Raw genomic sequence first — 13,518 nt, 5'->3', positions numbered from 1 at the left:
ATAAACAGATAATCGGATTTTATACCTTCTATAGATGTCATAAAATATCAGCCGCTCGGCACAATATTTAGCTTTTTTAAACTCGTTCACTCGCCAAATAAGGTTCACATTGTGGCTTGCAGCTGATATTTTAGAATCATCTATGCATACATCCACCAGTATAACATGTATAACAAGAATGTGTCCAAAGAACATGGATGCCCCATCCACACTATCATTTTCTATATTCAGTGGACCATGAAAATGCGGTAAAATCTCTAATTTGGCATTAAAATTAGAAAGATCATAACATAGGGAGCATGTTTACCAAGTCATCAACTTGAAAAACTACCTGGACCAAAAACTTAAATCTGAAGAGGGACAGACAAACAGACAAATAGACGGACGTACAGACCAGAAAACATAATTGGGCATAAAAACATGGAGATGTGGTATGATTGATTATGAGACATACATCTACCAGAGTCAAAATGATGTGAATGTAAGTAACTATAGGACAGACTACAATGAGCTAGATTTCAGGAGATTTAGATCAATTACTATTTATATAAACATTTCAAGGCTCCGTGTTGAAGACCGCACTTTGACCTAAATTACTTTACTTTTATATATTGTGCCATGGATGGAGAGTTGTCTCATTGGCACTCATACCAGATCTTCATATATATATAGTACATTCTATCCAACACAGCTCAGTTAAATTTGTGTGTACAATTCTGTTGTGGATAGTGAGGATATCTATATTAAGACATGTTGTCACACCTACCTATGATTGTACACTCCTCTGTAGTTGTCTGGTTGTAATTCTGTTGTGGATAGTGAGGATATTTATATTTAGACATGATGTTACACCTACCTATGATTGTACACTCCTCTATAGTTGTAATTCTGTTGTGGATAGTGAGGATATCTATATTAAGACATGATGTAATACCTACCTATGATTGTACATTCCGCTATAGTTGTAATTCTGTTGTGGATAGTGAGGATATCTATATTAAGACATGATGTAATACCTACTTATGATTGTACACTCCTCTGTAGTTGTTATTTTGTTGTGGATAGTGAGGATATCTATATTTAGACATGTTGTAACACCTACTTATGATTGTACACTCCTCTATAGTTGTAATTCTGTTGTGGATAGTGAGGATATCTATATTTAGACATGATGCAACACCTATTTATGATTGTACACTCCTCTGTAGTTGTAATTCTGTTGTGGATAATGAGGATATCTATATTTAGACATGATGTAACACCTACCTATGATTGTACACTCCTCGATAGTTGTAATTCTGTTGTGGATAATGAGGATATCTATATTTAGACATGATGTAACACCTACCTATGATTGTACACTCCTCGATAGTTGTAATTCTTTTGTGGATAGTAAGGATATCTATATTTAGACATTATGTAACACCTACCTATGATTATACACTCCTCTATAGTTGTAATTCTGTTGTGGATAGTGAGGATATCTATATTTAGACATGATGTAACACCTACCTATGATTATACACTCACTCCTCTGTAGTTGTAATTCTGTTTTGGATAGTGAGGATATCTATACTTAGACATGATATAACACCTACCTATGATTGTATACACCTCTGTAGTTGTAATTCTGTTGTGGATAGTGAGGATATCTAGTGTCGAGTGGTTTATAGAAGGTCTGCTCTCCACGCTTCATTGCCAAGGCATTCAGCTCAACTGTTGGAGTAATAGTACCAGCTACAGAAAATATATACCGATCAGATGTCTTACGACATCCAAAAGGACTAATACATTTTCTCATGCAAGTGAGTAAGTAATTAAGTCAGCCAGTTATTCTTCATGTGTACAAAATATTCACTTATACATGTTATAATACAAAAATTTGTGTCAAGAGAGTATTGACCTGTTTTTGGAGAAAATTTAATTGCACAATGCCCTTACATGGCAATATTAATGCAAATATGTCATCTAAACGATTCAAACTAAGAATAAAGCAAATAATTTCCAAAAAAATTTGAAGTCTATTTTAGACTACAAAACAATCTAAGAAATGACTACATGAAAAAAATAACTGACATACCTTATTACTCACCATAGTATACAGACATTAAAATATCTCATAACATACAATAACAGTTAATTCATATTATCACAATAGCTATTGCTAATTATAAATCAGTTCATACTAGACATCCATCCACAAAAAGAATGAACTGGGAAATATTTCCAAACAACAAAATAAGTATACCTAAATTTACTCATGTATGTATTTTATTTAATACCATTTTGTCCAAAGTTAAAGTTTACTTAAGGAATGACTGTAATATTTTTTCTGTCTATGAAGAAATAACATAAAAAAAATTGGTGCACACTGAATAACGTGCGTAGCGGGTTATTTAACAGTGTGCACCACATTTTTTATGTTATTTCTCATAGACAGAAAAGATATTAAAGTCATTTCTTATAATTTAATTCTAAATATCATTTTAAACTGTAGAAAACCATGAAAACATGTTGATGACATCATGATCACATGACTGAATTATGTGTATGGGGTGATAACAAAATAACATCATCCAATCAGAAGACACATTTCATCCAAAATTAAATTATATTGTTTTACATCCACAATTTTTTTTATTATCAAAATGGTATATATAACATTTTATAATGTATCTTAGATCAAATCTATTCTTTCAGCTTATGTTTACTTGTTTTTGTTAATATATGTTTTTGAACCAGTTAAGCCATTTGAATTGATATTTTATAGTGTGTCTTTCTATGTTAAGCCAGGATGAAAGTTGCCGCCTATTTAATTGTTTAAACCTGCTGCATTTGTTTGCACATGTCCTTAGTCAGGAGCCTGTTGTTCAGTGGTTATCATTTGTTGATGTGGTTCATTATGTTTCTCTTCTTCATGCGCACTCATACCACATCTTCTTTTATTCATTGAGAAAGACAACAACATTTCTGACATGACCACAAAACTTACGTTCATGAGTCGTTCTATTTTTAGGTGGTTTGGGTGGAGGATGAGTATAAGAGGTCTTCTCTAGGGCCACAGCAGCAGCTGAATGCTGGGCCTTTTTAATGCTAGGTCCATTTTCTGCATAGGTTTCATTGTCTCCTAGTTTGAGTGTTACATAGAAGGTCTTCTTATGAGCTGGTCCTTGTTCATCATCCAGGGTGTACTGGTGGGAGATCTACAAAAGTAAAGGTACCAGTAAAAGTCTGGGTAAAGGGAGAAAAAAAAAATATTATAAGCTGGTCTTTGTTCATCATCCAGGGTATACTGGTGGGAGATCTAAAAAAGTAAAGGTACCAGTAAAAGTTTGGGTAAAGGGAGATAATCTTTATTATAAGCTGGTCCTTGTTCATCATCCAGGGTGTACTGGTGGGAGATCTAAAAAAGTAAAGGTACCAGTAAAAGTCTGGGTAAAGGGAGATAATTTTTGTTATAAGCTGGTCCTTGTTCATCATCCAGGGTGTACTGGTGGGAGATCTACAAAAGTTAAGGTACCAGTAAAAGTTTGGGTAAAGGGAGATAATTTTTTTATTATAAGCTGGTCCTTGTTCATCATCCAGGGTGTACTGGTGGGAGATCTACAAAAGTTAAGGTACCAGTAAAAGTTTGGGTAAAGGGAGACAATCTTTATTATAAGCTGGTCCTTGTTCATCATCCAGATTGTACTGGTGAGATATCTACAAAAGTTAAGGTACCAGTAAAAGTTTGGGTAAAGGGAGACAATTTTTGTTATAAGCTGGTCCTTGTTCATCATCCAGGGTGTACTGGTGGGAGATCTACAAAAGTAAATCAAAAGTCCCTTACCCAGTTATATCTACATCTACATCATACGACGATCCATCAGCACATTGATGACTATACGTCGGTGCATTGCAAATAGACACTTAATAAAATATAATAACTAATGAGTGCACTAATTCAAAAATAATTATGTGCAAAAACCAAACAAAAATAAACACATTTACAAATTTACAAACAGGTTAGATATCTAAATATACTGACTCTGGATCAGTATTTTAAACTGATCCAGGGAACTCACTTGTCCGAATTTTTAATTGAAATTCCTCCATATTGATAATACATGTTATATGCAATATAACACTTGCCCTTTGATTGTACCTAATAAAGATCAATAAAGGGAGTATTTTATTATGTTATATGAATACCACATCAAAATTCATTTTATTATTTCAGACTGAAGGCTTATTTGCAAGACTGAGCTCTCTGACTCATTGTCACTATATATCGTGTGTCGATCATTAAATTATATCTCTTTCCATACCACTAGGTTCTTCTATTCATGGACCTATATTCATTCTGAAGTAGTGGTATGGTTTAAACCAAATACACCTGGCACCTTTTTATAAATAAACCTTTTTAATTTATTGATGGTGCCAAACAAGATTTTACAATTTTTTTTTGATTTTTACATACACTAATATACATGAGATATGATCAGGAAGTACATAAAACATTTTAGTAAAAAATCTGCCTTTTTAGATTTCATTTAATTTTTACATCTTAACTTATTAATTTAACATATTGATCTTATTAAATAAAACCTTTCTTAATTTAATGTTATGCCTAAAAGCAAAATCAAATGACACAAACTTTAATTCAAAAATTTAAAGTTAAGGCAAACAATGGTAAAACTCCATATCATGCATATGGAGGTGCTCCTAATTCAAGGAGGCTTATACTAAGAAGAAATAATAACATTGGGTTACTTCCCCTTACTTATTTCCCCTGGTCAATGCATGTTCAAATACGTTCCATCAGAGACATATTATACAAGTTTACATGTCTCTGGTTCAATCAATGAATATTTATTTGATTTTGTATGATCAATAAAACAATCATTCATATTTTTAGGAATGTATAAGTCTTGAATTTGATCTATTAACATCTGACATCGATTTTTTCACTTGTCCCATCGGACAAGTAGTATGATGAATCTACTTGCCCGACACCTATTTCCACTTGTCCCGGACAATCGGACAAACGGTAATGTCGAGCCCTGGATGACGTTTTGTGGGAGTGAGTTCCACAGTACAACTGTGAATGGAAAAAAAGCTGTACTTGAAGTAATCTGTTATTGTGCTAAATGTTTGGTATTGTAATGAATTAGTGAATCTGGCTGTGGTGAAAGGTAAAGGTTTGGGTCTACTGCAATGAGATTGTGTGAGATTTTGTACAGCATAGTAACTCAATTGATGTTTCTGCAAGTTTCAAGTGACTTCCATTGAAGATGGTCAATCAAGGAAGTGACACTACTGGTGTTATGGTACCTGTTGGTTGTCACAGAATAGAATTCCTTCCTTCATAATATAAGTTCCAAATGGAAAAAACTATTCTGGAATAATGTTTCCACAGGAATAAATATTACAGTAGATGTTCCTAACGGAATAAATAGTATAGAATATTTGTTCCGACAGGTACAGGTATTATGACATTGTTTATAATAAAGTTTCCACTGGAACTTCTGTTAGGTGGAACAAATATACGTTGACAATGTAACCGAAAACACACATGTGTTTTATCTTGGCCTTACCTTGTTATATCGGGCCAATTCATTGATGAGACACATCGGGGTTTTCTCTTTTGTGTTTGCCAATGATTCTGTCTCTGATGATTCTGTCTGTATGTCCTCCTTTCCCTCTTCGTCCTCTAGGTTCTGTTGTTGCTGCTCACCACTAGGTAGGGTTGTTCCATTCTGTGCAGCAACAGCAGCACCACCTTTCAGATGGATGATTCCATTCTGGTTAGGCTGTGAAACTGGAGGGGGAGTAGGTTTCTGTGGTACTGTATTATGTTGTGTTGTCTGATAAGGAGGCATGACAGATGTGGGAGGAAGTGAAGTAGAATACTGAGCAGCAGGGTTCTGTTGGAGGATCGTTGGCTGGTTCAGTCCTGGGTTGTGCTGTAGAATGGTTGGTGTCTGTTGTGTCATGCCAGGTCCTATCATGCCTCCTTTGTTTCTTTGACTTCCTGAAATTATAACTAAATATTCAGTTGTATTTGACATTAAGGTGATTATGGTTTACAATCTCTCTGTTTGATTGGCATGGTGCTATTTAATTATCTGAGAGTGAATTTAGAAATAATTAAATACACCAAATTTTAATTCTTTAATTATGTTATGCAATAAAATAGGAATAAAAGTTCTGTAGTTTCTTTATCTTTTTCAATTTCAATTTGAACACAACGAATTTGGCATGGTGTTTGCACATAGGTAACAATACATTTAGATTTATGTGGGAGGTAAATAGCAACATTTCAAAGTCTGCAATTAATATAAATATATCAAGAATGATATCACACTGTTCTTTACAAAGACAAAGAAGCAAGTCATATTAGAATGGACAATAAAGTGTTAAGGTCAAACAATAAAGTATGTGTGTCTACTGTACCCCCTACCTATCCTCCTTTTTATCCCCTACCCTAAAGTTTTTTTTTTAACCATTTTTGATTAAGCACTGTTAAAGTCAATATGTTTCTCCCATAGACTCAAATGTAAAAAACAAGAGGCTCTAAAGAGCCTGAATCCCTCACCTTAATTTTTTTGGTTAAATCTCTCATCAATGATTATTTTGGCTTTTCAATTTATTTAAATGTTCTTTGAATCGTCCTATTTTCTTCAAAAGCAAAAAAAATAAATCAATTTCTCCTATGTTCTATTTTAGCCATAGGAGCTATGTTTCTTGACATACAAGGAAATAAAATATAAAACTTATACTAGATACTCTGAAACTCATTTAGCCTAAGTTTGGCTGTAGCAGTTTCAAAGGAGAAGACTTTTTAAAGTAAGTCAACATGATGAACAAAATGTTAAAAAAGTCTTTAAAGGGCAATAACTCCTTAAGGGGTGAATTGACAATTTTGGTCAAATTGACTTATTTGTAGATCTTACTTTGCTTAGCATTTTTGCTATTAACAGTTTATCTGTATCTATAATAATATTCAAGATACATGTAATAACCAAAAACTGCAAAATTTCTTTAAAATCATCAATTCAGGGGCATTATACCTGAAAAACCAGTTACCCAATTCGGCTGAAAATTTCAGGACAGGTAGACCTTGACCTAATAAATACTTTAACTTCTTGTCGTATTTGCTCTAAATGCTGGAGTTTTGAGATATAAGCCAAAAACTGCATTTTACCCTGTGTTCCAGGGACTAAACTTAACGCTCGCCCGGGCGCCCGAGGCGACCAGATTTTCGGCTGGGCGAATATATTTAGTCATCATGGTCGCCCAGCTGGCGACTGTAAAAAAAAATGAAGTAAATCCCATTTGTACCCTTTCCCCCGCGATATTAACAAAGACTGTTCCCAAAAGGAAACCTGTTTGTCTTATCAAAGCGATATAGAAATATAGAGTATTTCCGAAAACCAGTAGGTTATTTCTAATAACTGAACCCAGTCGAATAGCTATGTTTTCAATCCGGAGTCACGATGTTGCATATATATATCTTCTTCTTTCCGCATGTTTTCTTAGTTCTGCTAAATTTTCTACGATAATTTCATTATTGAACAGTGTTTTCTATTTTACTGTTCAATAAGCATCGTGAAAGGGATGCTTTCTCATTCATGTCATTGTCCTGTGAGTCATTACAAGCCTGTGTTAGACGGTAACTTGTCCCTGAATCGCTTTTTACAAAAATATTTAATAAAATTTAAAATCTCGTAAATAAAAATCTTAATATCTAGTTTGATATCCAATCTTCATTAAAAACTTATTGAAAAATATATTTTGATCAACACTATTAGAGGATGGCTTGGATTGAGATAATATTTAATGTTTAAAGAAAGAGCCATATTGTCTAAAGGTCAACAGGAAGTTGAAAATTTGAAGGGAGATAATTTTGATAGGAAACAACCTAAAATAAATAGTGTCAAGCCTTATGATACATTTCTGGTGGCAATAATTCAAATATTATAATGGTTACCACAGAAAAAAATTTCAAGACTACAAGTAGGATTTCACAATAAGGCTTCATTAGAAAAACTGTTTTGTTTCATACCATGAACATACATTTAAAGAAGAATCAAAGAAGATTTGAACATATATGAAGACTACTTCCTGTTTTACTTCTTGTATGAATGATCCTCCTTACGTGGGAGCACTTAACAAATGTACAAGTTTGTTAACATAAACATCAAAATGATTTACTTTGCTTCATGGTATGATAATTTGATAAAAATAAAATCTGACTGGAACCAACATCAAGAACATATTAATTTCTGAATAAGGTTTAAATACAACTAATGTTCTCCAGCTGAGCCTATAGCTAGCAATATTCAAGGTAATTTATACAAAGTATCCTTACAATCCCGGTTATTGCGCTAAAGTGCCCTTTCAGAAAACTAGCACCCTTCTGCCCTGAGATTTAAGCTGGAACACTGTTAGTAAGTATATACTAAGTAATTTTCAGTTTTGTTTTATTTTAGTATAAAGATTAGTGGGCTCCTAAAATTTTGAGCGGGCCCCTGAAAAAAATATCTTAGGGGCCCAGCTGGCCCCTAGAGAAAAACAGTTAAGTTTAGTCCCTGTGTTCTATATTTAGCCATGACGTCCATGTTTTTTAACGAAATAGAAAATAAAGCACAACTTTTATTTTATACACCCTACTGATCATTCAGTTGAAGTTTGATTGAATTTGGTTGAGTAGTTTTAGAGGAGAAGATTTTTTAAAGTTAGCAAATATGATCAACAAATTGTGAAAAATTGTCATTAAAGGACAATAACCCCTTAAGGGGTCCATTGACAATTTTGGTCATATTAACTTTTTTGTAGATCTTACTTTGCTGATCATTTTTGCTGTTTACAGTTTATCTTCATCTATAATAATAATCAAGATAATGACCAAAAACTGCAAAATCGCCTTAAAATTACCAATTAAGTGGCAGCAACCCAACAATGGGTTGTTTGATTCATCTGAAAATTTCAGGGCTGATAAATCTTGACCTAATGAACATTTTTACCCCATGTCAGATTTGCTCTAAATGCTTTCGTTTTTGAGATATAAGCCAAAAACTGCATTTTACCCCCATGGATGTTCTATTTTAAGCCATGGTGGCCATGTTTTTTTTCACAAAATGGAAAATAAAACACAATCTTTATTCTAGATACCCTAAGGATCATTCAGCTAAAGTTTGGTTGTAATTGGTTCAGTGGTTTCAGGGGAGGAGATCATCATCTTTAAAATAGTTTACGACGATGACGACGACGGACGCCAAGTGATGGCAAAAGCTCACATTTCCTTTTAGGAAAGGTGAGCTAAAAATAATTAAAAATCCCTACCTTCCTACCTTATTTTTTCAGCATATGACATTAATTATAAACACACATACTTTTTTGTTTGGCGTAATACATGTAAATCAGAGATCACATAGAACATTTTTCCAACAGTAAAATCAGTAAAATCAGATTTATTGAAAAATATCACCCCGGGCCCCAGTGTTCTCCTCAATGCCTATTAACATCATGGTAATGTGATGCTATTCAAGTTGATTGTGATTTTATCTCAATTAGTTTTCTCATAAATTATGTTATGAATGTGATGCTATAATTTCTAGAAACAATATGGTATTCTAAATTTTCCTGTTTACCAGGATGCTAAATGCAATATATGTGAAGAACACTGAAACCAGTTGATATTTGCAAATATTTAGGTACATGCACATTAATTATTGAATGTTCAGGGAGGGGGACAGCTGTAAAGTATGTTAAATTTGGATACTGATGTAACCATGGGAACCTTGTTTGTAGCATGACATGAGCATTTTTAGAAATGAAACAGTTTCAAGAATATTGACTTACTGTTTTGTTGTTGTCTTTGTGGCATTTGTTGTGGCATTTGTTGTGGCATTTGTTGTGGCATGCCTTGATTATGTTGAATTGGATATGAGTTCATGTTGTGTTGCTGAAAAAAAAATTCACAAAAACTTATATTATTTTGACATATAGAGTTTTTAATTTAGATACTCGATCATGTTGATATTCATAAATTACTAAGCTTCATACTAAGATAAACAATAACGTGTCCATAGTACTCGGATGCCCCACTCACACTATCATTTTCCATGTTCAGTGGACCATGAAATTGGGGTTAAAACTTAAATTTGGAATTAAAATTAGAAAGGTCATATCATCATGATCAGGCCAAAAAAAAAAATAGGTGTGTTTCCGGTCGCCCGACCGACCCTAATTTTTTGGCGCCGACCCTAATTTTTTTTTCCCGGAAAAAAAAAATAAAAAAAATATTCAGATTTTTTTTGTTTTTTTTCCGGAAACGGTTTTTGTTTAGTATAGCCTTTGAATGGCATCTTTTAAACGTTTGATTTCAAATAAAATTTTAATACAGTAAGCATTTGTGTGATACAGATTGAAGTCAAACAACGGCATGGCTTCTGCTATGGCCATCAGTCAAAGCTGGCATCAGTTCTGTGAACTAAATTGTCTGAAAGAAACTGATTATAAAACAGGTCTTTGCTGAGACAGACTTTGATGGGCTTTCTGTGTAAGACTATAGCCTGACCCGTACAGATGGCGTATCAGTTCTGAAAAGTTTGAAAATTTTATAAGCTGGAAGTCCTGGCCAAGTCTTCTGCAACTTTTGAACATGGACTATTCATATCTTGTATACTTTATACAATGAACTGATGAAAATAACTTGAAAGAATAACAGGATCTCCTGTAGTTGGTGATCGCAATACTGGTATACCAGTATTGTCCACAATACTGGTAAAAAAAATTTGTACCAGTATTGTATTCCAGTATTGTACCAGTATTGTACTTTTTTTTAAATAAACAATATAGGTAATTAATCTTTTATTAAAGGTGTCACATATATGCATAATGAAATTAACATATGACATGACAATTTTATTAGGAATGATTGTGTTTAACTGATGATGCCATAGATGGTACACTGTGAATGTCATCAAATAAGTTTTAAATCTTCTGATGTTTTTTTCTTAACCATTCTGTCTCAGCATTTTAACAAACTCTGTACTTTCTTCTATGTTTTCTTTCAGCTCTCTCTTTCCAAGATTCCTGTAGTATATTTTAGTGAATTTTATGTTGACATTAATGCTGTTATAGCTTCTGTATCATCAGCATTGGTATTGTCAATTTCTTCTTTAGATGTGATTTCTGCAACCCCTCCCCCTTCCTATATTGCTATTTAGGTATTCAGTCTCTGTGGACTTTCTCTAACGCTTACTAGATTACAAGCTATTTCAGATAGCATTTGTACAGCTCTCTCTCTCTGTCAGAATGCTGGTTAAGTATTAGTATTTGTACCAGTAGATATACATGTATCTGCTACTAATTGTATTGTCCATGGTTCTGAATCAACTGCTTCAAACCTAAACATTCATGTAGACAAACTAGTTAATTTGATTATAACAAGTTCCCCTATAAAGCAACTTTATAATTAATGAATAATATTGATATCTTTTGTTGTGAAAGATTAATAACAAAATAAAGACAAACAATTGCATATGATCTTAAGTACACAAAAAATTTATACATGTATTAAAATATCTGTCAAAATATGTGATGGCATACATGTAAATGCTGAATTTACAGTGTTAGAGTCTAATAATTTGCTTGAATTTATTAAATTATTACTCAGATAATAACAAGCTTTTATTTTATTTTATCTTTATTGAATTAAATAAAATATAGAAATATGATAAAAGTATTAGCAATTGTTTAAATAATAATGATGTTATGAGTTAATTTCAATAATCCTTTGTTCATGTTGTTTATTTGTGCACGTATAGTAATAACTTTTAACTGGTTGTTAATTGATTTCACAATTATCCTCTATAATCTTTTTGAGTTCATTTAATCTCCCTTTGATCTTCAATATAGTCTAGTCAACAATACAACTACAATACTGGTATATCAGTCATGTACCAGTATTGCTGTTTTTTTTATAAAAAGTTACAATACTGGTACAAAATTTTTATACCAGTTGGCAAACCAGTATTGCGATCACCAACTACAGGAGACCCGAATAACAAACTGATTATAAAAATACACAAAAAACAACCGAAGCAGGCCAGTTAAAAAAAAAAAAAAAAAAAAAAAAAAAAAAAAAAAAAAAAAAATACCTACCTACCGACCCTAATTTTTTGGGGCATGCAACAGGAAACACACCTATTTTTTTTTTGGCTCATAGAGAACATGTGATGTGAACAAAGTTTCAAGTTGATTGAACTTCAACTTCATTATATTCTACCTTGACCAAAAACTTTAACCTGATCTTCGCACTATCATTTTCTATGTTCAGTGGACCATGAAATTTGGGTTTAAACTTAAATTTGGAATTAAAATTAGAAAGATCATATCATAGGGAACATGTGTACTAAGTTTCAAGTTGATGCGACTTCAACTTCATCAAAAACTACCTTGACCAAACACTTTAACCGGAAAACATAATGCCCCTCTACTATTGTAGGTAACTTTACCCATAATTTACTCAAATATCTCTTTACGTACCATCAGGATTTTTGTGATTTTAAAACAATAGTGTAACCTGTGTTATCCAACACACTTTTTGGGGTTCAGATTGTGAGTTTTTTAAACTAGGTCACTGTACCTAATACAAAATGTATATTATTAAATGAACAAGCTGTATTTAATTGCTGGTCTACATTGATTAATTTGATTTTATTATTTTATTTCAATTAATTGTATTGTTTTACTAGTGCTTTTTTTTTCTTTTGCAAATGTTTTATATAATCATTGTATTTGAAAATGCCTGTAAAGTCAGGAATATGACAGTTGTCCATTCGTTTGATGTGTTTTTAATATCATTTGATTATGTACAGGATTTTTGTGATTTTACTTTTTTCTATACATTGTACATGTACCAATAAAAACTGGGCTGTTTCCTGTATGTAATTCCAGTTATTTATGTGCAAGTCTTATTTGGATGTACATTTTGTGAAGATTTGTTTAAATAAACATTGTTTACATTATGTATACAGCATCACCTTATAGTAGTCTATTGCTTCCTCGTTTTTTTTAACAAAAAAGTTTCAATTAGAAAAGAATATATATAAACTTATACTTCATAAATGAAAGGATGAACGGGTTGTGTTTTTTTAAATTGTTCATGAGAATTATCTAGGGTCTGGCCAAAAATGGTAATAAAAAAGTAATGATGCTGAGCCAAGTACTGAAGCAGCCATGTGCCGGTAACTTTACCCATAATTTACTCAAATATCTCTTTACGTACCATCTTGATTGTTACTTTTTAAGTTTGAAGAGTAATTTGGTTTGATGACTAATGGAAAATTGGCTATGTATAATTTGTTCTTAAACCTTAATTCATTTGGCAAACATTAAAGAAAATTTCAGACAATCATGCGGCCATGTTTGTCTGCACCCAAAGTACCGAATCTGTGTTGATGGGATGCTTTTATCGTATAGTACATTTCTTATGTTAAAAAGCGTTTGATTGATAAAAATATACTA

The 13,518-nt window shown here is 32.6% G+C and overlaps 1 protein-coding gene across 1 annotated transcript in view; it reads right to left on the bottom strand.

Moving 5' to 3' along the window:
• The window catches only part of LOC134690276 (double-stranded RNA-binding protein Staufen homolog), a 37,403-nt gene extending 23,955 nt beyond the window's left edge, over positions 1-13,448 (bottom strand). The window contains exons 1-5 of the mRNA XM_063550253.1: positions 13,280-13,448; positions 9,847-9,949; positions 5,577-6,025; positions 2,993-3,203; positions 1,599-1,737 (exon numbers count right to left, since the gene is read on the bottom strand). Of these exons, the coding sequence (XP_063406323.1) occupies positions 1,599-1,737; positions 2,993-3,203; positions 5,577-6,025; positions 9,847-9,949; positions 13,280-13,282 (905 nt within the window). The 5' untranslated portion in view covers positions 13,283-13,448. The remainder of the gene's footprint in view (positions 1-1,598; positions 1,738-2,992; positions 3,204-5,576; positions 6,026-9,846; positions 9,950-13,279) is intronic.
• Between the last annotated feature and the right edge of the window lie 70 nt (positions 13,449-13,518).

Source organism: Mytilus trossulus, chromosome 11, assembly GCF_036588685.1.
Source record: "Mytilus trossulus isolate FHL-02 chromosome 11, PNRI_Mtr1.1.1.hap1, whole genome shotgun sequence".
Taxonomy (NCBI): Eukaryota; Metazoa; Mollusca; class Bivalvia; order Mytilida; family Mytilidae; genus Mytilus; species Mytilus trossulus.
Note: the sequence above shows the minus strand (reverse complement) of the source record. Positions and strands in the feature narration are given on the sequence as shown.